The 22139-nt window shown below is 37.2% G+C and overlaps 1 protein-coding gene across 1 annotated transcript in view; it reads left to right on the top strand.

The window, feature by feature from the left end:
• The window catches only part of DDX10 (DEAD-box helicase 10), a 317926-nt gene that overhangs the window by 161587 nt on the left and 134200 nt on the right, over window positions 1-22139 (top strand). The window contains exons 14-15 of the mRNA XM_052652790.1: window positions 11390-11509; window positions 17899-18060. Of these exons, the coding sequence (XP_052508750.1) occupies window positions 11390-11509; window positions 17899-18060 (282 nt within the window). The remainder of the gene's footprint in view (window positions 1-11389; window positions 11510-17898; window positions 18061-22139) is intronic.

The raw sequence follows: 22139 nt of genomic DNA on the forward strand, positions 1-22139 counted from the left end.
ACTGATGTTCATCGAGTCTATAATGCCATCCAACCATCTCATCCTCTGTCACCCCCTTGCCTCCTGCCCTCAATCTTTCCCAGAATCAGAGTCTTTTCCAGTGAGTCAGCTCTTTGTATCAGATAGCCAATATATTGGAGCTTCAGGTTCAGCAACAGTCCTTCCAATGAACATTCGGGTTGATTTCCTTTAGTATTGACTAGTTTGATCTCTTTGCAGTCTAAGGGGCTCTCAAGAGTCTGCTCCTACACTATAGATCAAAAGCATCAATTCTTTGGTGCTCAGCCTTCTTTATGATCCAACTCTCACATCTGTACATGACTACGGGAAAAACCATAGCTTTGACTATACAGACCTCTGCTGGAAAATGATACGTCTGCTTTTTAATACATTGTTTAGATTTGTCATAGCTTGTCTTCCAAGGCACAAGCATATTTTCATTTCATGGCTGCAGTCACCGTCCACAGTGATTTTGGAGCCCAAGAAAATAAAGTCTGTCACTGTTTCCATTTTTTTCCCCATCGATTTGCCATGAAGTGATGGGACCAGATGCCATGATCTTAGTTTTTTTGTGTTGAGTTTTAAGCTAGCTTTTTTACTATCCTTTATCACCTTCATCAAGAGTCTCTTTGGTTCCTCTTCGCTTTCTGCCATTAGGGTGGTATCATCTGCATATCTGAGGTTATAGATATTTCTCCTGGCAATCTTGATTCCAGCTTGTGCTTCATCCATCCAGGCATTTTGCATGATGTACTCTGCATATAATTTAAATAAGCAGGATGACAATATACAGCCCTGACATACTCCTTTCCCAATTTTGAATCAGTCCATTGTTCCATGTCCAGTTCTAACTGTTGCTTCTTGACCTACATACGGATTTCTCAGGAGGCCAGGTACGGTGGTCTGGTATTCCCATCTCCTTAAGAATTCTGCACAGCTTGTTGTGATCCACAAAGCCAAAGGCTTTAGCATATTCAATGAAGCAAGAGTATGTTTTTCTGGAATTCCTTTGAATTTTCTGATCCCACAGATGTTGGCAATTTATCTCTGGTTCCTCTGCCTTTTCTAAATCCAGCCTGTACATCTGGAACTTCTCAGTTCACATACTGTTGAAGCCTAGCTTGAAAGATTTTGAGCATTACCTTGCTGGCATTTCAATTGAGCACAGTTGTGTGATAGTTTGTACATCCTTTGATATTGCCCTTCTTTGGGTTTGGAATGAAATCTGACCTTTTCTAGCCCTGTGGCCACTGCTGAGTTTTCCAAATTTGCTGGCATATTGAGTGCAGCACTTTAACAGCATCGTCTTTTACAATTTGGAATAGCTCAGCTGGAATTCTATCACCTCCACTAACTTTGTTCATAGTGATGCTTCCTAAGGCCCACTTGACTTCACATTCTGTGATGTCCGGCTCTTGGTGAGTGATCACACCATCATAGTTATCCAGGTAACTAACACTGTTTTGTATAGTTCTTCTGTGTATTCTTGCCACCTCTTCTTAATATCTTCTGATTCAGTTAGGTCCATACCGTTTCTGTCCCTTATTTTGCCCATCTTTGCTTAAAATGTCCCTTGGTGTCTCTGATTTTCTTGAAGAGATTGCAGTACTCATTTGTGTGGTTTCCTATTTATGCTGACTGGTTAAAATGACTCTTTTAAAACGAATCATAAATATTTCATAATAAATATCTTGTCATTGCTGCTTAACATGTTGTAGTCCTGTTAATCATTTCTCATTACTTTATACATTGAAATTGCAGTTCAGTGTATTAGTAGTACATGGCCTTGTTGACAATGCAGCATAGAAAAAGAGAAAGACTACAATGTAATTAGTGGTGCATGGCTTTATGGACCATACAGAATAGAGAAAGCTTAATGTTACTTACGTTTGTGTTTTAGTATAATCATAAGAACGGATCTAACCTTAAAAAAGTGAAGAACTTTTTTGGGCAATGTAGGCTTTCATATGTTTGATTTTATGTTTGAATAATACACATTATTTATAAAATTTTTAAAATTTGAAAGCAGTTTTGATATTGGCACAAATACTAAGTAATGAGACAAATATACAAATAAATTCTGTAACGGCTATTATGATTCTTATCAGAAAGGGGGTAGGTTTAGGGTCTTGTAATTTGAGTAGCATATGCTGAGCAATGATCTTTTGGTTAAGATGCCAATAGCATAGGCACAAAGGCTGAAATAAGCAAGGGGACTACATCAAACCTAAAAACTCTACACAGTAAATTAAACAAGTTAAAAACAAGTTAGGATGGGAGAAAATATTTACAAACTGTATATCTGATAACTGGTCAATATTATTTTAGATATATAAGGAACTTGTACAACTCAAAAACAAAAAGGCAAATAATTAAATTTTTAGATGGACAAATGACGCAAATAGACTTCTTTTTCCAAAGAAGACATACCAATGGGCAACAGGTGTATCACTAATTATCAGAGAGGTTCAGATAGCTTTAAAATTGTCAAGAGGTGTATCCTTAATTCATATTGTAAAATTAAAATATGTGAATTACTGTAGTTCAGTAAATGGAGGAAGTGTGTGTGCTAGTCACTCAGTCGTGCCCTGATTCTTTGTGACCCCACGGACTGTAGCCCGCCAGGCTCTTCTGTCCATGGGATTCTCCAGGCAAGAATACTGGAGTGGGTTGCTATTCCCTTCTCCAGGGGATCTTCCCAACCCAGGGATTGAGCCCAGGTCTCCCGCATTGCAGGCAGATTCTTTACCATTTGTGCCACCAGGGAAGCCAACAATACAGGATTTTGAAAATTATGTTTACATGGCAGGCAATTTTGCTTTTTTTGGAAAAAATATAATCTAGTTTTACTAGGTTTGTTTACTTAGGTACTAAAATACCTAACTTTTGGTACTAAAGTTAAGTACTTTTGGAATTTGGAAAAGCACTGTTTATAAATGCTACAAATGCTCTGATCTTTAACATGAAGGCATAATAGGTATCATATTAAATATTAAACATAATTTATCCTATTTAAAATTCCCATCAGGCTTGATAGTTCTTTATTTTGTTAGTGTTCTTAATTTTTAGATGCTTATGCTAACATAGGTTTTCCTCATTGATTATATTTTGAATCTTCTTGAGGCCAATATTAACTAACATGGCCCTATTGATAGGAACTGTTATTATGTTGTAGCTGCTCTTGTTCTTTTATCTTCCAAGTTATTCCTGGCAACCTGCTACAGCAATCACTGTCAAGAATGACTTGATGCTTTATCAACTTTGTATTTTATGACATTTTCCTCTTGGCATGTTATATCAAAGTATAGCATACATGATGTAGAAGAAGTACAAATAGAAATGAAAATGGGATTTTGATGTTTTATATCTTGTCAGGAAATCTTTCATTATACTTTGATGAAGTATGGCCAAACCTAGAATACATGGAAATTTTGTTATTCAAAATGTTAATTTTATAAATATTATAAATATCTGCTTCTTAAAACCAAAGCAAGGCAAAACAAAAGAATATTACACTATATGGCAAAGGTATAAACATAAATGGGAGAAAATATTGAAGCATCTTTAACAAATGATGAAATTTTACAAATATTAAAATTCCTGAAATTCATTAAAAATGTTGGCAAAAATAAATACAGTGCACTGAAAAATAAATGCCTTTGTAAAGATGTCTTGCTATGTTTAATATAAAAATGCATATTAAAACTTCCCTGAGATATTTTTTCGCCTAGTTGACTGGCAAATGTAAAGCCTAATATACTTTATTTAAATAGATATGGAGAATCAGTTCCTCTCAAATTGTTGATCAGAGTATAAATTTGTATAACTTCTTTGGAAATATCTTTTCAAAATTCAAATACACATATGCTAGATTCTGTCCTTTATCAAGCTCATCTTTGCATGAAATGTTCCCTTGGTGTCTCTCATTTTCTTGAAGAGATCTCTAGTCTTTCCCATTCTGTTGATTCCTCTATTTCTTTGCATTGATTACTGAGGAAGGCTTTTTATCTCTTCTTGCTATTCTTTGGAACTCTGCATTCAGATGCTTATATCTTCCCTTTTCTCCTTTGCTTTTCGCTTCTCTCTTTTTCACAGCTATTGGTAAGGCCTCCCTAAGCAGCCATTTTGCTTTTTTGCATTTCTTTTCCATGGGGATTGTCTTGATACCTGTCTCCTGTATGATGTCATGAACCTCTGTCCATAGTTCATCAGGCAATCTGTCTATCAGATCTAGTCCCTTAAATCTATTTCTCACTTCCACTGTATAATCATAAGGGATTTGATTTAGGTCATACTTGAATGGTCTAGTGGTTTTCTGTACTTTCTTCAATTTAAGTCTGAATTTGGCAATAAGGAGTTCATGATCTGAGCCACAGTCAGCTCCTGGTCTTGTTTTTATGGACTGTATAGAGCTTCTCCATCTTTGGTTGCAAAGAAACTAATCAGTCTGATTTCAGTGTTGACCATCTGGTGATGTCCATGTGTAGAGTCTTCTCTTGTGTTGTTGGAAGAAGGTGTTTGCTATGACCAGTGCATTTTCTTGGCAGAACTCTATTAGTCTTGGCCCTGCTTCATTCCATATTACAAGGCCAAATTTGCCTGTTACTCCAGGTGTTTCTTGACTTCCTACTTTTGCATTCCAGTCCCCTATAATGAAAAGGACATCTTTTTGGGGTGTTAGTTCTAAAAGGTCTTGTAGGTTTTCATAGAACCATTCAACTTCAGCTTCTTCAGCATTATTGGTTGGGGCATAGACTTGGATTACTGTGATATTGAATGGTTTGCCTTGGAAACGAACAGAGATCATTTTGTCGTTTTTGAGATTGCATCCAAGTACTGCATTTCAGACTCTTTTGTTGACCATGATGGCTACTCCATTTCTTCTAAGGTATTCTTGCCCACGGTAGTAGATCTAATGGTCATCTGAGTTAAATTCACCGATTCCAGTCCATTTTAGTTCACTGATTCCTAGAATGTCAACATTCACTCTTGCCATCTCTTGTTTGACCACTTCCAATTTGCCTTGATTCATGGACCTGACATTCCAGGTTCCTATGCAATATTAAAGGTCAGTTTTCATTCCAATTCCAAAGAAAGGCAATGCCAAAGAATGCTCAAACTACCACACAGTTGCACTCATTTCACACGCTAGAAAAGTAATGCTCAAAATTCTCCAAGCCTGGCTTCAGCAATATATGAACTGTGAACTTTCAGATGTGCAAGCTGGTTTTAGAAAAGGCAGAAGAACCAGAGATCAAATTGCCAACATCTGCTGGATCATCAAAAAAGCAAGAGAGTTCCAGAAAAACATCTGTTTCTGTTTTATTGAATATGCGAAAGCCTTTGACTGTGTGGATCACAATAAACTGTGGACAATTCTGAAAGAGACGGGAATACCAGACCACCTGACCTGCCTCTTGAGAAACCTATATGCAGGTCAGGAAGCAACTGTAAGACTCGGAGAACCGCACTCTGAAAAGGACACTCAGGGACAGCCTCTAGTGGACTGACAAAGTTTATTATCCAATTGTGTAGTTTTATAATTTTCAGGGAATAGAGCATAAGGCTGACTTGCACGTAGCCATTCCAGGTAAACATTAAAACATTCAAGCATAAAATACAGTTCCTACCGCCCAAGCCATAACATAGCTTTGGCGAAACTCTAAAGGGAGTCTTATCATGAAACAACAGTCCTTGCTCTCAGAAGCAGGTGATCAGAAGAAGGAAGCCTTCGAACGCCTCAAGGCCGGGTGTATTGACCCTTCGTCATCCATTCCCAGCCTTGGGCACTCAGTGTACGCTCATAACCCTTTGTTATGCTTGTTCCAGCTTCCAACCTTCATCACGAGTAGAGCAAATACATTTTCAGTATTTGGTTAAAGCCTTCCAGCTCCTCCACAGCAACAGTTAGAACTGGACATGGAACAACAGACTGGTTCCGAATAGGAAAAGGAGTACGTCAAGGCTGTATATTGTCACCCTGCTTATTTACTTATATGCAGAATACATCATGAGAAATGCGGGCTAACACTCTCAGACATAAATCACAGCAGGATCCTCTATGATCCACCTCCCAGAATTCTGGAAATAAAAGCAAAAATAAACAAATGGGATCTAATTAAAATTAAAAGCTTCTGCACAACAAAGGAAAATATCAGCAAGGTGAAAAGACAGCCTTCTGAATGGGAGAAAATAATTGCAAATGAAGCAACTGACAAACAACTAATCTCAAAAATATACAAGCAACTTATGCAGCTCAATTCCAGAAAAATAAACGACCCAATCAAAAAATGGGCCAAAGAACTAAATAGACATTTCTCCAAAGAAGACCTATGGATGGCTAACAAACACATGAAAAGATGCTCAACATCACTCATTATCAGAGAAATGCAAATCAAAACCACAATGAGGTACCACTTCACACCAGTCAGAATGGCTGCGATCCAAAAATCTGCAAGCAATAAATGCTGGAGAGGGTGTGGAGAAAAGGGAACCCTCCTACACTGTTGGTGGGAATGCAAACTAGTACAGCCACTATGGAGAACAGTGTGGAGATTCCTTAAAAAATTGCAAATAGAACTGCCTTATGACCCAGCAATCCCACTGCTGGGCATACACACCGAGGAAACCAGAAATGAAAGAGACACATGTACCCCAATGTTCATCGCAGCACTGTTTATAATAGCCAGGACATGGAAACAACCTAGATGTCCATCAGCAGATGAATGGATAAGAAAGCAGTGGTACATATACACAATGGAGTATTACTCAGCCGTTAAAAAGAATTCATTTGAATCAGTTCTGATGAGATGGATGAAACTGGAGCCGATTATACAGAGTGAAGTAAGCCAGAAAGAAAAACACCAATACAGTATACTAACACATATATATGGAATTTAGAAAGATGGCAGTGACGACCCTGTATGCAAGACAGGAAAAAAAGACGCAGCTGTGTATAACGGACTTTTGGACTCAGAGGGAGAGGGAGAGGGTGGGATGATATGGGAGAGTGGCATTCTATCATGTATACTATCATGTAAGAATTGAATCGCGAGTCTATGTCTGACACAGGATACAGCATGCTTGGGGCTGGTGCATGGGGATGACCCACAGAGATGTTATGGGGAGGGAGGTGGGAGGGGGGTTCATGTTTGGGAACACATGTAAGAATTAAAGATTTTAAAAATAAAAAAATAAAAAACTTAAAAAAAAAAAGAGAAATGCGGGCTGGAAGAAGCACAAGCTGGAATCAAGATTGCCGGGAGAAATATGAATAACGTCAGATATGCAGATGACACCACCCCTATGGCAGAAAGTGAAGAGGAACTAAAAAGCCTCTTGATGAAAGTCAAAGAGGAGAGTGAAAAAGTTGGCTTAAAGCTCAACATTCAGAAACCTAAGATCATGGCATCTGGTCCCATCACTTCATGGGAAATAGATGGGGATGCAGTGTCAGACTTTATTTTTGGGGCTCCAAAATCACTGAAGATGGTGATTGCAGTGATAAAATTAAAAGATGCTTACTCATTGGAAGGAAAGTTATGACCAACCTAGATAGCATATTCAAAAGCAGGGACATTACTTTGCCGTCTAAGGTCCGTCTAGTCAAGGCCATGGTTTTTCCAGTGGTCATGTATGGATGTGAGAGTTGGACTGTGAAGAAAGCCGAGCGCCGAAGAATTGATGCTGTTGAGCTGTGGTGTTGGAGAAGACTCTTGAGAGTCCCTTGAACTGCAAGGAGATGCAACCAGTCCATTCTAAAGATCAGTCCTGGGTACTCTTTGGAAGGAATGATGCTAAAGCTGAAACTGCAGTGCTTTGGCCACCTCATGCAAAGAGTTGACTCATTTGAAAAGACTCTGATGCTGGGAGGGATTGGGGGCAGGAGGAAAAGGGGACGACAGAGGATGAGATGGCTGGATGGCATCACGGACTCGATGGACGTGAGTCTGAGTGCACTCCGGGAGTTGGTGATGGACAGGGAGGCCTGGTGTGCTGCAGTTCATGGGGTCGCAAAATGTCGGACACGCATGAGCGACTGAACTGAACTGAACTGATTGTAGATTCAAGGGATTAGATCTGATAGAGTGCCTGATGAACTATGGATGGAGGATTGTGGAATTGTACAGGAGGCATGGATGAAGACCATCCCCAAGAAAAATAAATGAAAAAAGGCAAAGTGGTTGTTTGAAGAGGGCTTACAAATAGCTGACAAAAGAAGTGAAAGGGAAAGGAGAAAAGGAAAGATATACCCATTTGAATGCAGAGTTCCAGTGAATAGCACGGAGAGATAAGAAAGCTTTCCTCAGTGATCAGTGCAAAAAATAGAGGAAAACAGTAAAATGGAAAAGACCAGAGATTTCTTCAAGAAAATTAGAAACATCAAGGGAATATTTCATACAGAGATAGGCACAATAAAGGACAGAAAAAGTATGGACCTAACAGCAGAAAATATTAAGAAGAGGTGGCAAGAATACACAGAAGAACTGTACAAAAAAAATCTTCACGAGCCAGATAACCATGATGATGTGATCACTCACCTAGAGGCAGACATCCTGGAATGTGAAGTCAAGTGGGCTCCAGGAAGCATCACTATGAACAAAGCAGGTGGAGGTGTTGGAATTCCTGGTGAGCTGTTTCAAATCCTAAAAGATGATGCTGTGAAAGTGCTACACTCAATATGCCAGCAAATTTGGAAAACTGAGTAGCGGCCACAGGACTGGAAACGGTCAATTTTCATTCCAATGCCAAAGAATGTTCAAACTACTGCACAGTTGCACTGTCACACACTAGCAAACTGATGGTCAGAATTCATTTGATTCTTGGGACATAAGCTGAAATAGCTGAAGAAGACATACATACAACTTTTTAACTGAATATCCTTTATAAAATACATAAACATGTGTTACCTGCTAAAATTAATATTCAGAAGAATGGCATTGAACTAAAACTCTATAAGCTGTATGTGAAATACTCGATCATTGGGCACACAGAAGGTATTTGTTCATCACAAATACGTCACTACTGCAGTGATGTTTGTTACTCTGTACAAGCATGTGTTCCTCAAAAGGAAGGTTTCTTTGACTTCCTCTCCTTACTCTAGACTAGCTAGGGCAGGCACCCTATTAAAGAATTCATCCTCTATGTTTTGTCTGAGCACTCGATACATCTGTGATTAAATAATTTAAATTTTTTCCCCCATTGATTAAGTTAGGTTCCTTGAGGGTTGAGAATGCATCTGTCTCTTTCACTGCTGGGGTACTGTGTACTATGATATCCTCCATGTTGATAACAATGCATATTTGAATGAGTGAGGATTAATTCTAGAGTATCAGACCTACACCACAGCCTTTTAGGAAAATGCATGTTTGTCTCCTCACCCGTGCTGACATTTCTGTTCCTTCTTTCAGTGACTTCCCTAAAACAAACGAACAGTTTAACCTTTTAGTGTGTGTGGGCAGGAGGGGGAGAACACAGATCCTTTTTAGAAACCATGATTAACATAAAATTGCAAAGATGTAACACCCCCAAGTTTTGTCATTTAATTTTAGAGATATCATGGATTTCCCTAAATCTCTTGATATAGACCCACATCACTCTGAGGTTTCACTCTGAAGGATTAATTTTTCTATTATTTTATTCTGACAGTTTTTGTTATCTTTGCTTTTTGACCATTTATCTTGTTCTTTGACTGGCCTTTTGTGTTTTATTACAAAAAATTTCAAACATACGGAAAGGTTGAAAACGTGTACTTTGATACCAAATACCCATCACTCATATTCTGCAATTATCTTTTATCGTATTTCCTTTCTCATGTAGTTTTCTGTCAATCCATTCATCATCATTTTTTCATTTAATGCATTTTTTAGTAAGTTGCCAATATCATTGTACTTTTTTCCATATACTTCAGCTTGCCTGGCATTAACTAAAGTGCAGTTTACAGGATTCTTTTTTGTGGTAGAAATTTATATACAATGAAACACACCAATTTTAAGTGTAACATTTGATGAATTTTGACAGGTGTACACACAAACTCCTATTAAGTGGTAGAACAGTCTCATCACGTCCAGCAAGTTTGCTCCTGTTTCTCATTATTTTTTTGTCCTTTTATTTAAGCAGTTAAAGCTTACTCCTGTTTAATTATTTTTACGTTATAATGATCCCCTCAGCTTTGCACTTTTTGATAGACATTCTCTCTATCATAAGTTGAAGGTTGATCACAAAGTATCTGGCAACCCAGGATTGTTAAGAATCAGCCTAGTGATAAAACTAAGAAGACCTAGTAGGAGTTCGGAACATGATCTCCAACCTGGTGGTTGTGTTGTTCATGTTCTTTGATAAGTGTTTGCAGGGTAAAGGGGGAGTGGGAGTAATGACTGGGTGGAAGAAAGTCTTATTAGTGCTCCGTATTCACATGGCACTAAAGGGAGCAATTTGTTTTGGTTGACAGAATTTCTGTTCACAAAGTCTTACTTCTTACTCAAGAAGTAAAAGTAAGAAGTAAGACTTTTTACCTTTGAACACATTTCACCTTTGTGCATTAAGACCATTTCACCTTTGAACACAAATTCCCTGTCATAGGATGTTTCCCAGTATTCATATAGTGAATTACTGTAATGGGAGGAAGTAAAAAACAATGTATTAGAGTCATTTTGCTTTCCAGGGAAACATTTTTCTAGTCTAAAAATTTTACGTTTTTTTCCTGGAAGTTATAGCTATTTTTCAAGTGTGTTGTTTTCAGCTGAAAGCTTGCTTTCCCTTATATGTCTGTTTATAACATTATCATGTAGTTTCTAATGCTGCAGCATTATCAGTATAGCACAGTTTCTGCTGCTGCTGCTGCTGCTGCTAAGTCGCTTCGGTCGTGTCCGACTCTGTGCGACCCCATAGACGGCAGCCCACCAGGCTCCCTCATCCCTGGGATTCTCCAGGGAAGAACACTGGAGTGGGTTGCCATTTCCTTCTCCAATGCATGAAAGTGAAAAGTGAAAGTGAAGTTATTCAGTCGTGTCCAACTCTTAGTGACCCCATGGACTGCGGCCTACCAGGCTCCTCCGTCCATGGGATTTTCCAGGCAAGAGTACTGGAGTGGGGTGCCATTGCCTTCTCCGATAGCACAGTTTAGTAACAGAAGTTTAGTAAAACAGTTTATTAACAGTAGAAATTTAAGATTATTTATGTCTAATACTCATATTGAAATTTAAACTCCTTTAGCACTGATAATTTTATTTCTGGAGAGCAACTTTGGTGCTTCTCTTTAGCCAGTGAGCAATGAACACATTCAAGTTTGGAAAGTGTATTGCCAGTGTTAAATTGTTAATATAAGACACTCATTTAACTAATCATCTATGTTTGTTTGTTTTTTTTTTTTTGGTATATTCTGACACAGAAGAAAGAACCTTCTAAATCCAGTGTGAAGAAAAAAGTGACCAAGATTGCAGAAGCAAAAAAAGTAATGAAGAGAAATTTTAAAGTAAATAAGAAAATAACATTTACCGATGAAGGAGAGGTAAGATTCTATAAATGCTTAATTTCTGTGGTACTTTCCAAGTATTAGAAAGTTTGATTCTGCTGCTGACATGCCATTTTTAATAAGAAAAATGAGTGTTTCTCAAGACCTCTCAGACAACTCCTTTCATTGTTTCTGTAGGTATTTGGTCAGCTCTACATATGTAGGCAAGAATGCCTTTGTGACAGTAAGCTGGGCTACTTCTTAATGATTAACAACAGAGTTTGTTTTCTTTTTTTTAAATCAGAGTATAGTTGCTTTAAAATGCTGTGTGTGTTAGTTTCTGTTGTATCGCAAAGTGAATCAGCCATATGTGTGTGTGTGTGTGTGTGTACTCTCTTCCTGGGATTTCCTTCCCACTTAGGTCATCACAGAGCATTGAGCAGAGTTCCCTGTGCTGTACAATCAGTTCTCTTTAGTTATCTGTTTTATACATAGTAGTGTATATATGGTGCTTCTTAGGTGGCTCAGTGGTAAAGAATCCACCTGCCATTGCAGGAGATCCAGATTTAATCTCTGGGTTGGGAAGATCCCCTGGAGGAGGAAATGACAACCCACTCCAGTATTCTTGCCTGCAAAGTCCCATGGACAGTGGAGCCTGGCAGGCTACAGACCGTGGGTTCGCAGAGTCAAAAGTCGAACACGACTAAGCGACTGAGTGCCACCATGCACCAGTACATATATACCAATCCCAATCTCCCAGTCCATCCCAGTCCCTCACTCCATTGGTGTCCATATGTTTGTTCTCTGTCTTTCTGTTTCAGAAATAAGTTCATCTATACCATTTTTCTATATGGTTCATATATACCGTATATATTCCACATATATGTGTTAATAAATAATATTTGAACCATGGTTCAGAAGGAAGGGGACAGACATATGTATACTTATGGGAAATTCATATCAATGTCTGGCAGAAACTATCAAAATATTGTAAAGTAATTATCCTATTAAAAATAAAATTAAATAAATTTATTTTAAAAAAGAATACTTATTTTTCTCTTTCTCTCTTACTTCAGTCTGTATGATAGTCTCTGGGTCCATCCACATCTCTGCAAAAAGCACAATTTTGTTCCTTTTTATGGCTAAGTAATATTCCATTGTATGTGTAGACCACATTTTCTTTATGACGGATGTTTAGGTTGCTTCCATGTCCTGACTATTGGAAATAGTGCTGCAGTAACAATGGGGTGCATGTTTCTTTCTGAATGATGACTTTTCTCTGCGTATATGCCCAGGAATGGGATTGCTGAGTCATATGGTAGTTCTAGTTTTAGTTTTTTTAGGAGCCTCTGCACTGTTCTCTCTAGTGGCTGTTACTGTTTGCATTCTACCAACAGCATAGGAGGATTATTTTTTCTCCACCCCAAGCCAGCATTTATTGTTCGTAGATTTTTTTGGTGTATTTTTTAAAAAATTATTTATTTTTTAGTTGAAGGATAATTGCTTTACAGAATTTTATTGTTTTCTGTCAGACATCAACAAGAATCAGCCATAGGTACACCCATGTCTTTCCCTCCTGAACCTCCCTGCCATCTCCCTCCCTGTCACACTCTTCTAGATTTTGTTACAGAGCCCCTGTTTGAGGTCCCTGAGTCATATGACAAACTCCCACTGGCTATCTGTTTTACATATGGTATTGTGAATTTCCATGTTATTCTCTCCATACATCTCACCCTCTCTTTCCTTCCCTCCTCCTGTGTCCATAAGTCTGTTCTTTATGTCTGTTTCTCCATTGCTGCCCTGCAAATAAATTCATCTGTACCATCTTTCTAGATTCCACACTCCGTATAATAGGCTCTAGGTTTGTCTGTCTCATTAGGACTGACTCAAATGTGTTCCTTTTTATGGCTGAGTAGTATTCCATTGTATATATGTAGCACAGCTTTATCCATTCATCTGTTGATGGACATCTAGGTTGCTTCAGTGTTCTAGCAATTGTAAATAGTGCTGCAGTGAACATTGGGCTACATGTGTCCTTTTCAGTTTTGGTTTCCTCAGGATATATGCCTAGTAGTGGAATTGCTGGGTCATATGGTGGTTTTATTCCTAGTTTTTTTAAGGAATTGTCATACCATTTTCCATAGTGGCTGTATCAGTTTACATTCCCACCAGCTATGCAAGAGGGTTCCCTTTTCTCCACAGCCTCTCTAGCATTTATTGTTTGTAAACTCTCTAATGATGGCCATTCTAACTGGTGTGAGGTGGTTATCTCATTGTAGTTTTGATTTGCATTTCTCTAATAATGAGCACTGTTGAGTATCTTTTCAAGTGTTTGTTAGCCATCTGTATGTCTTCTTTGGAGAAATGTCTGTTTAGGTCCTTTTCCCACTTTTTGAGTGGGTTGTTTGTTTTTCTGATATTAATTTGCATGAGCTGCTTGTATATTTTAGAAATTAATCCTTTGTCAATTGTTTCCTTTACTATTATTTTCTCCCATTCTGATGGTTATCTTTTCGCTTTGCTTATAGTTTCCTTTACTATGCAAAAGCTTTTAAGTTTAATTAGGTCCCATTTGTTTATTTTTGTTTTTATTTCCATTACTCTAGGAGGTGGTAATTTCCATTACTCATAGGGGATCTTGCTTTAATTTATGTCATCAAGTGTGCTATCTGTTTTCCTCTAAGAGTTTTATAGTTTCTAGTCTTACATTTAGGTCTTTAATCCATTTCAAGTTTATCTTTATGTATGACATTAGGAAGTGTTCTGATTTCATTCTTTTACACATAGCTTATTTCCCAGCACCACTTATTGAAGAGGCTATCTTTGCCCAATTGTATATTCTTACCTCTTTTTGTCAAAAACAAAAACAAAAACAAAAAAAGCTACCCATAGGTGCGTCCATTTGTCTCTGGGCTCTCCATCTTGTTCCATTGATCTATATTTCTGTTTTTGTGCCAGTACCATACTGTCTTGATGGCTGTGGCTTTGTAGTATAGTCTGAAGTCAGGAAGACTGATTCCTCCTGCTCCATTCTTCTTTCTCAAGACTGCTTTTGCTATTTGGGGTCTTTTGTGTTCCATATGAATTGTGAAATTTTTTGTTCTAGTTCTCTGAAAAATACCATTGGTAATTTGATAGGGATCACATTGAATCTGTAGATTGCATTTGGTAGTATAGTCATTTTCACAGTATTGATTCTTCCTACCCAGGAACATGGAATATCTTGCCATCTGTTTATGTCATATTTGATTTCTTTCATTAATCTCTTATAATTTTCCATATACAGTTATTTTGTCTCCTTAGATAGGTTTATTCCTAGATATTTTATTCTTTTTGTTGCAATGGTGAATGGGATTGATTTCTTAATTTCTCTTTCTGATTTTTCGTTGTTAGCATATGGGAATGTAAATGATTTCTGTGTACTGACCTTATATCCTGCAACTTTGCTGAATTCACTGATTAGCTGTTGTAATTTTCTGATAGTTTCTTCTGGGTTTTCTATGTATAGTATCATGTAATCTGCAAAAAGTGAGAATTCTACTTCTTTTCGGATTTGGATTCATATCTTTCTCTTCTCTAATGCTGTACCCAGGACTTTTAAAACTGTGTTGAATAGTAGTAAAGAGAGTGCACTCCCTTGTCTTGTTCCTGATCTTAGAGGGAATGCTTTGTTTTTTACCACTGAGAGTAATGTTTGTAGATTTTTTGATGATGGCCATTCTGACTGGTGTGAAGTGATACTCAAAGTTTTGATTTGCATTTCTCTAATAATTAGTGATGTTGAGCATCTTCTCATGTGTTTGTTGTCCACCTGTATGTCTTCTTTGAAGATGTTTCTGTTTAGGTCTTCTGCCCATTTTTTGATTGGGTTGTTTCAGGGTTTGTTCTGAATTTCCCAGATCCTGTTTTTATAGATAAGATTTTCTTGTCATAGGGTCCATCTCTCAACATACTCTGTGGGAACATGCAGAAGGATAATAACACAACTACTCACCACAGCTTCTTTTGCTCGACTATAGAAAGCCTCTGCTCTGCGATTCCTCAATTTCAGATGCTATATTGGCATGTTTTTACTTACTGGCCTGCTGTGGGAAAAATTCTCTGCTTTAAAATAACCTTAAATGTATAGGTGTCTGGTTTACCTTTCTTAATTACCTGGTCTTAGTGTAAATACATCCCATAGAGTAGGGAAGGGGTTACCTCACAGATTGGTCGTGAAAATCACTTACTCTCCAGTGGAATGAGAGAAGGTGTTTCTATTCCACTGAGATGAAAAAAGTTACACGAGGGAAGGTATTTGTTGGCTCTGCTTACTACTCTGTCCTCTGCACTTAGAACAGTGCCTAACAAATAGTAGGCTCTTAGAAGAAGTGTTATACCCTGGTAAAACAACAGAGCTTTTTATTCTAACTATAATGTATCACATGTCACATCAAATATATTATCATTATTAATATAATTGCTGCCTGCACAATCCATATGCAGTGGCATGTGTTTACTTTTAATTCTGAATTTAGCAAAGATTTGGATGTTACTTTGGGGATGAGGTTTTGATTTAGAAGGCCAAATTTGCACTGGTAATGTGGAGTGAAATGGTGTATAAATCATATGAAAACTAACAAAGTTGATTGCAATTAAAATTTTGAAGTTGTTGTTGAAGTTGCAAAGGAAGCCTATAAAATTGAAATATATGAATCTCTGTGATCCAGAAAAGAGGTCAGCACTTGAGAAATACTAAATCAGGAAATAGTTTTAGTATTGTATCATATGCTCACGTAAGAGAGGATTAGTGCTTTTAGGGTATTGAGGTTCCTTACTGTGCTACTAATTTACCTGCAGAGATTATACCCATTAACTTCAGGTTGAGTGTAAATCCTTAACTGTAAAATATTTCATTGTAAATGTATTGCCAACAGGAGCACTATATGACTATAAGCCATAGTGAAACTTCTGATCTAAAACCCTGAAAGAAATGCTACTATTTGTTCCACCCATTGGCTTCGCTGATGGCTCAGTGGTAAAGAATCTGCCTGCAATTCAGGAGACACAGGAGATTTGGGTTCGATCCCTGGGTTAGGACGATCCCCTGGAGGAGGAAATGGCAACCCACTCCAGTATTCTTGCCTTGGAAATCTCATGGACACAGGATCCTGGCGGGCTACAGTCCATGGTGTTGCAGAGAGCTGCACATGACTGAGTAAACAAGAAAGGAAGGGTTCCACTTACAGAGGGATGAATTTTTTCCACTCTGATAAAGAAGTCAGAGCAGTGGATGGTGTTCTTAACTGGCACCACTCATCTCTCTCACTGCTTCTTCTGTGACTGCTGCTGTGCCGCTCATGCATTTGTGACCCTTGCTTCAAGCTGTGACTCTATGGTAGTCTCATCTTGAAGGATGAGTTGATGGCAAGAGTGAGAGGAGGCATTAACACCTGTGATGTGTGTGCCTACAGCCTTCATTTTCCTGCTGTTTAATTAGCAGTCTTTCAGAAACTAGCAGTTACTTAAATCCTCCTGGCAAGCAGTTACAGGGTAAAATAAGAGAAATGCTTTTGTCTAAATTGTCTAGAATTTTACTCTGTTAGGCCTGGAACATGATTAAGTCAAACAAACCTTGTTTTTCAAGCAATGATACAGATGTATGGAAATTAAGTAATTCATTCAGGGTTACGCACTGGGCTAGTGAAAAAGCCAAGGCATTAAGCCACGTCTCCTGACTCTCAGATCAGTGCTCTGACTTCTTTATCACCTTGTTCCTAACCATAAAATGTTTGTATAAAATTGTGTAGATCTGAGCAGGCTTATGAAATCCAGACTAACTTTTTCCTTTACGCTTAGTTATTTCAGTTTTTATGTGTGGTACCAGCTGATACTGCTGATACCAGCTGATACCAGCTGATGAAAATTGTTTCATCAATTTTGAGCACGTAATGTATGCCAGATAATGTGTTAGGTTCTCAGGATACATGAATAAGACATATGACTACCCTCAAGGAGGTTAATGCTAGTAAGGAAAACAGAGAAATAAAACAGCCCAGTATGCTGAGAGGTGTTAGAGGAGGTTCACTGATGTGCCATGGCGGTGGCAAGGCGGCACTCTGCTCAGCCTGACTATTGCCCTGTGTAGATCTTCTGGAGTTGAGTTGGTGGAGTGTTGCATACTACAGATGCTGAAATGATGCTGAAGCAACTACCTTACTGTCCAAATGATTTAATGAAGATTTCTTTTAATCCTGCTCTTAACTGAGTTATGGCAGCATTACTTTATCCTGACTTTTCTGTGACTTGCTCACTTTTATTATAAAGCTTGTTTGAAAGTTTCAGAAGTAAGGTGTAAGGTAGAAAGTATGTATGTGCACCATTTCAAAATCATTCTGCAAATGTAGGTGGCATTCTATTGATGTTCCTTGTCTCCTGCCTCATACTCACCTTTTTCCTCTCTGCAGTTGGTTCAGCAGTGGCCACAAGTGCAGAAATCTGTTTCCAAGGATACTGAGGAAGAGGATGATGCTGGTGGTATCAACCTAGATAAAGCAAAGGAAAGGCTTCAAGAAGAGGACAAATTTGACAAAGAAGAATATAGGAAGAAAATTAAGGCAAAGCATCGGGTAAGCTTTCTATTTTGAATGAATACTGAATGAAATTTAATATGTCCTAACTGTATTTAAGTGTTCATTAGATATTCTTTAATAACCAAGTTCCTTTACTATTTTCTTTAGCACTTATTTTTCTGTGGCTATTTTGTTATTTTATTTAGTCCTTTTTCCTTCTCCTGGTGAAGTCTTTGTATACTAACTGGTTTCTGAGAATGTCACCTAAATCTGCCTTTGGTTGAGGTGACTCAAATTACAGTGATTTTTTTTTTTTAATAAAGTTCTAATTTGGAGATAATTGTAGTTGTACACTTGTTAAAAGTTGTATCAGGAGCTCCATTTCTATAACTTTGTCATTTCAAGAGTATGTATAAATGGAACTATGTAGTGTATAGCCTTTTAGGATTGAGGTTTGTCGCCCATCATGAATCTGTAGCTTCGCCTAGTTGTGTGTTTGACCCCTGCCTTTCTGTCACTGAGTAGTGTTACATGGTGTGGATGAAGCACAGTGTGTTTCATGTTTCACCTATTTGCGCAACGTTAGTATTGTTTCCAGTTTGAACTTAAATCTTTCCATCAGCGATTACTTGGCAATAGATATAATTTAAATTTACTAAATTAAGAAAAAAATAAGGAAACTTTGTGAGAAAGAGTGCTTCTATATAGGCATATGCCCTATTGGCCTTAAACTTGGCCTTAAACTATTATCCATAAAACAGAAAGGGTTACTCCATTCTGGCCTCTCGTGATATTACTGTCCTTTTGCACTACTTAAAAGTAGACCTTCCACTAGATAAATGAGTCAATTAATAAACTAAAACAGATTTACCCTTTTAAAGAAGTTTCTGTAGTATGCCCTTGAGACAATGAATGGTCTCAGGGTAACACAGTATCATATGCAAGAATCACTGCTATAATATTAAGTTCTGTATCAAAAATTTTCAAGTCGTTAGATGTGGTCATTATTAACCATAATAATAACCATATGGTCATTATTAACCATATTATTAACTATATCCTGTGGTCAGAACCATAGGTTTTGACTCCTATTTGACCTTGTTATTATTTAATGATCCAATAAATCGTTTTTAATAGTACAGCAATTCTTATTTCTTTAAGGTTTGATATAGCTTCACAGTAGCAGTTAATGAATAAGAAATTAGTTCTTGAAGATAGCTTTCAGGGATGAAAATGAATGGCGAGGAAAAACATTCCATAAATATGGAGAACAAATGAACCTAAAATATACAGGTTGTAGTTTGAAGGTATAACTAAGCATTTCCATCATTGCTGCTTTTAGCACAGTACTTTAAATAGAAATTAGATGTTAATAATTTGTTGCTAAAATTGTTAGTAATGCTGAGTGTCAAGCAGCTTGTCATGTTTCTGCTTATAGTCTTCTTAAAGTGTCTATCTAGCATAAGAACATTTTACCTTTTTTTTTAAGTTGTAGTCAGCAGTAAAAAGAAACATGCAGAATTTACATCAAGTAAAGGCTCCCCCACCCCCATTTGCTTCTTCCCTTTTTCTTATTTTCCCATTCACCCCTCTTCCCAATGTGCAGAAGTTATTACTGTATCTGGGTTGTGGAGTATTGTTTCTGAAATATTTAGGAACTTAATTTCAAGTTACTATTGTATATTTATTACACAGTGTTTGTGTGCTAGGCTCTGCCTTAAACTGTGAAGATGAAATATATAATATACTTGATGTTGGGACTTCCCTGGTGGTTGAGTGGCTAAGACTCCACATTCTCTATGCAGGGGCCTGGACTTGACCCTTGGTCAGGGAACTAGATCCCACATGTTGCAGCTAAAGAACCTGCATGCTACAGTGAAGATCAAAAGTCCCAAGTGCTGCAGCTAAGATCGAGAGCCGCCAAATAAATAAATATTAATAAAAATAAACAAATAAAATATGTGGGTTCTATTCTCAGGAAGTTTATAATTAAATCATAGCTAACTTTGAACATTCAGTCACTGCATAGAAATTTTCTGTGCTCCAATTTTTTTTACATTAAAATTTTTGAAATGAATTATAGCCTCATGTTTTCCAAAGTCAAGATGATAAATTTAATGTTGAGAAGTCTTGCTTCTGCCCATACCTGTCATTTTTATTCTTGCCTCCACCTCAGAGGTAAATTTTTATTAATTATTAATGTATTCATATAGTTTATGCAAAGACTAGTAAATAGAAATGCATATTCTTATTTTCTCCCTTTGTTACATTCATACTTCAGTATTCTGCAGTCCTGTAGATTGTTCTGTACTTTTTCATTTGCACTTATTTTTGAGGCTTTACATAATTTATTTTCTTTGCACCATTGTTAAAACATACCATATGACTTTAAAACTATCACTGTGACTGTCTCACAACAAGGTTGAAGAGAGCAGTTTGAGGCTGATACAGTTGGGAGAGAAATCACAAGAACTTTACATGCTACTGCTTTTGAACCAGTTCTCTGTAACTGAAAGAGATATAAGATCTTTTTAAAAGAAGTTTGTTGTTTAAAGCAAAGTTTGTTGTTTTATATAAAATAGGTATATTCTGCACAGAGTGGCCCATGGCATACTTTCTGTATTGGAGACTGAAAATATTATGCAACCTAAAAAGAGCACAAAGAAGAAACCAAAGTAATCTTCCCTTTATTCAGCTTAATGGGAATGCGACCTGGCACACATATGATTCGTTTCTTGGTATTTTCATCAGTAAAATTATTATTTAAACAAATTTAAGTATTTGTATATTAAATTAGTGAAATTTCATGTTTTTGAACACTTAGTTTGTTTATTATAATAGCATACATAAGATACAGTGTGCTTAGTTGCTCAGTCATGTCCAACTCTTTGCGACCCTATGGACTGTAGCCCACCAGGCTCCTCTGTCCATGGGGATTCTCTAGGCAAGAATACTGGAGTGGGTAGTCACTTCTCCAGGGGATATCCCCAACTCAGGAATCGAACCCAGGTGTCCTGCATTACAGGTGGATTCTTTATCAGCTGAGCTACCAGGGAAGCCCATAAGATATAATACAGGTGCTCAAATCAATTATGTACCAGACTGGATTTCTACCTACAATGCATATGTATTATTTTTTTTAATGTTAGGTTTTAACATTTGGCATAATGTTTGGTGGAGAGAGTGTTGTGGTATAACAAGTTGAAATACTTGCTTTGAAGTCCTAGCATTACCTAGTCCATTTGGATCACCAGTCACCATTTTGGATTGCACTTTTGTATTCTGAAAATTCAGGGAAAGATAATAGGAGTTAATAACAAGTAATTAGAGAGATCCCCTGTCTCTGTGTGTATAGGTAAGATGTAAGAATAAAATGAAAATAAAACTCCATTAAATCTATAACATAATTCTGTATTTGATACATATTATGACACATATAATATTTTGAAAAATGTGTCAATTTTAGCTTTTATGAGATTAAAAATCTTTCAGCATGTTTAAAATATTTCAGGAATCTAATTTTGGTTTAGAAGGATAAGATAGTTAATATAGTAAGTGAATTTAGTCTTAATGATCCTGTTTGAAAGTAATTGTTTTTTCCTACTGTTTAAAATTAACAGCCTCACATGATAGCTTTGAAAATGTACTCCGTTTTTGTAATGTGGGTCTCAGCTGCTCATTTATTCCTATGTGTTATTCCTCCATGTTATTACACCTGTCCTTGACTCCTTTTTTCATCTACCAAATTCTGAAAACTGTTATTTCTACTATGACTCAAATAATATCTTTGTTGTAAAGATTTATAGCCAAAAGTAAATAAAAAGGAAGAAATAAAGATGATACAGTTTATGGCCTCACTGGGACTGGAATTCAGCTGCCCCCTTGCTGGAACTTGGCCACTCACTCTGGAGACTTCTGGAGCCCTTGTGTAACTCCTTTGGGTCACCCAGTCAGCATCTTTATTTTTCTTTATGAGTCTTCATTTTAGCCATTAAGCATCATTTTCTTCTGAGACCATTTGGGTCTTCTGCTTTTTCTGGCAGTTTATAAGTAGCTATACTTAATTAGGCATGTTGCTGTTTTCTTTGCCTCTTGAAACTGTTTATCAGAAGTAAAATTATAGCAAAATTTATTTT

The sequence above is a fragment of the Budorcas taxicolor genome, chromosome 15 (assembly GCF_023091745.1).
Source record: "Budorcas taxicolor isolate Tak-1 chromosome 15, Takin1.1, whole genome shotgun sequence".
In the NCBI taxonomy this organism is placed as follows: Eukaryota; Metazoa; Chordata; class Mammalia; order Artiodactyla; family Bovidae; genus Budorcas; species Budorcas taxicolor.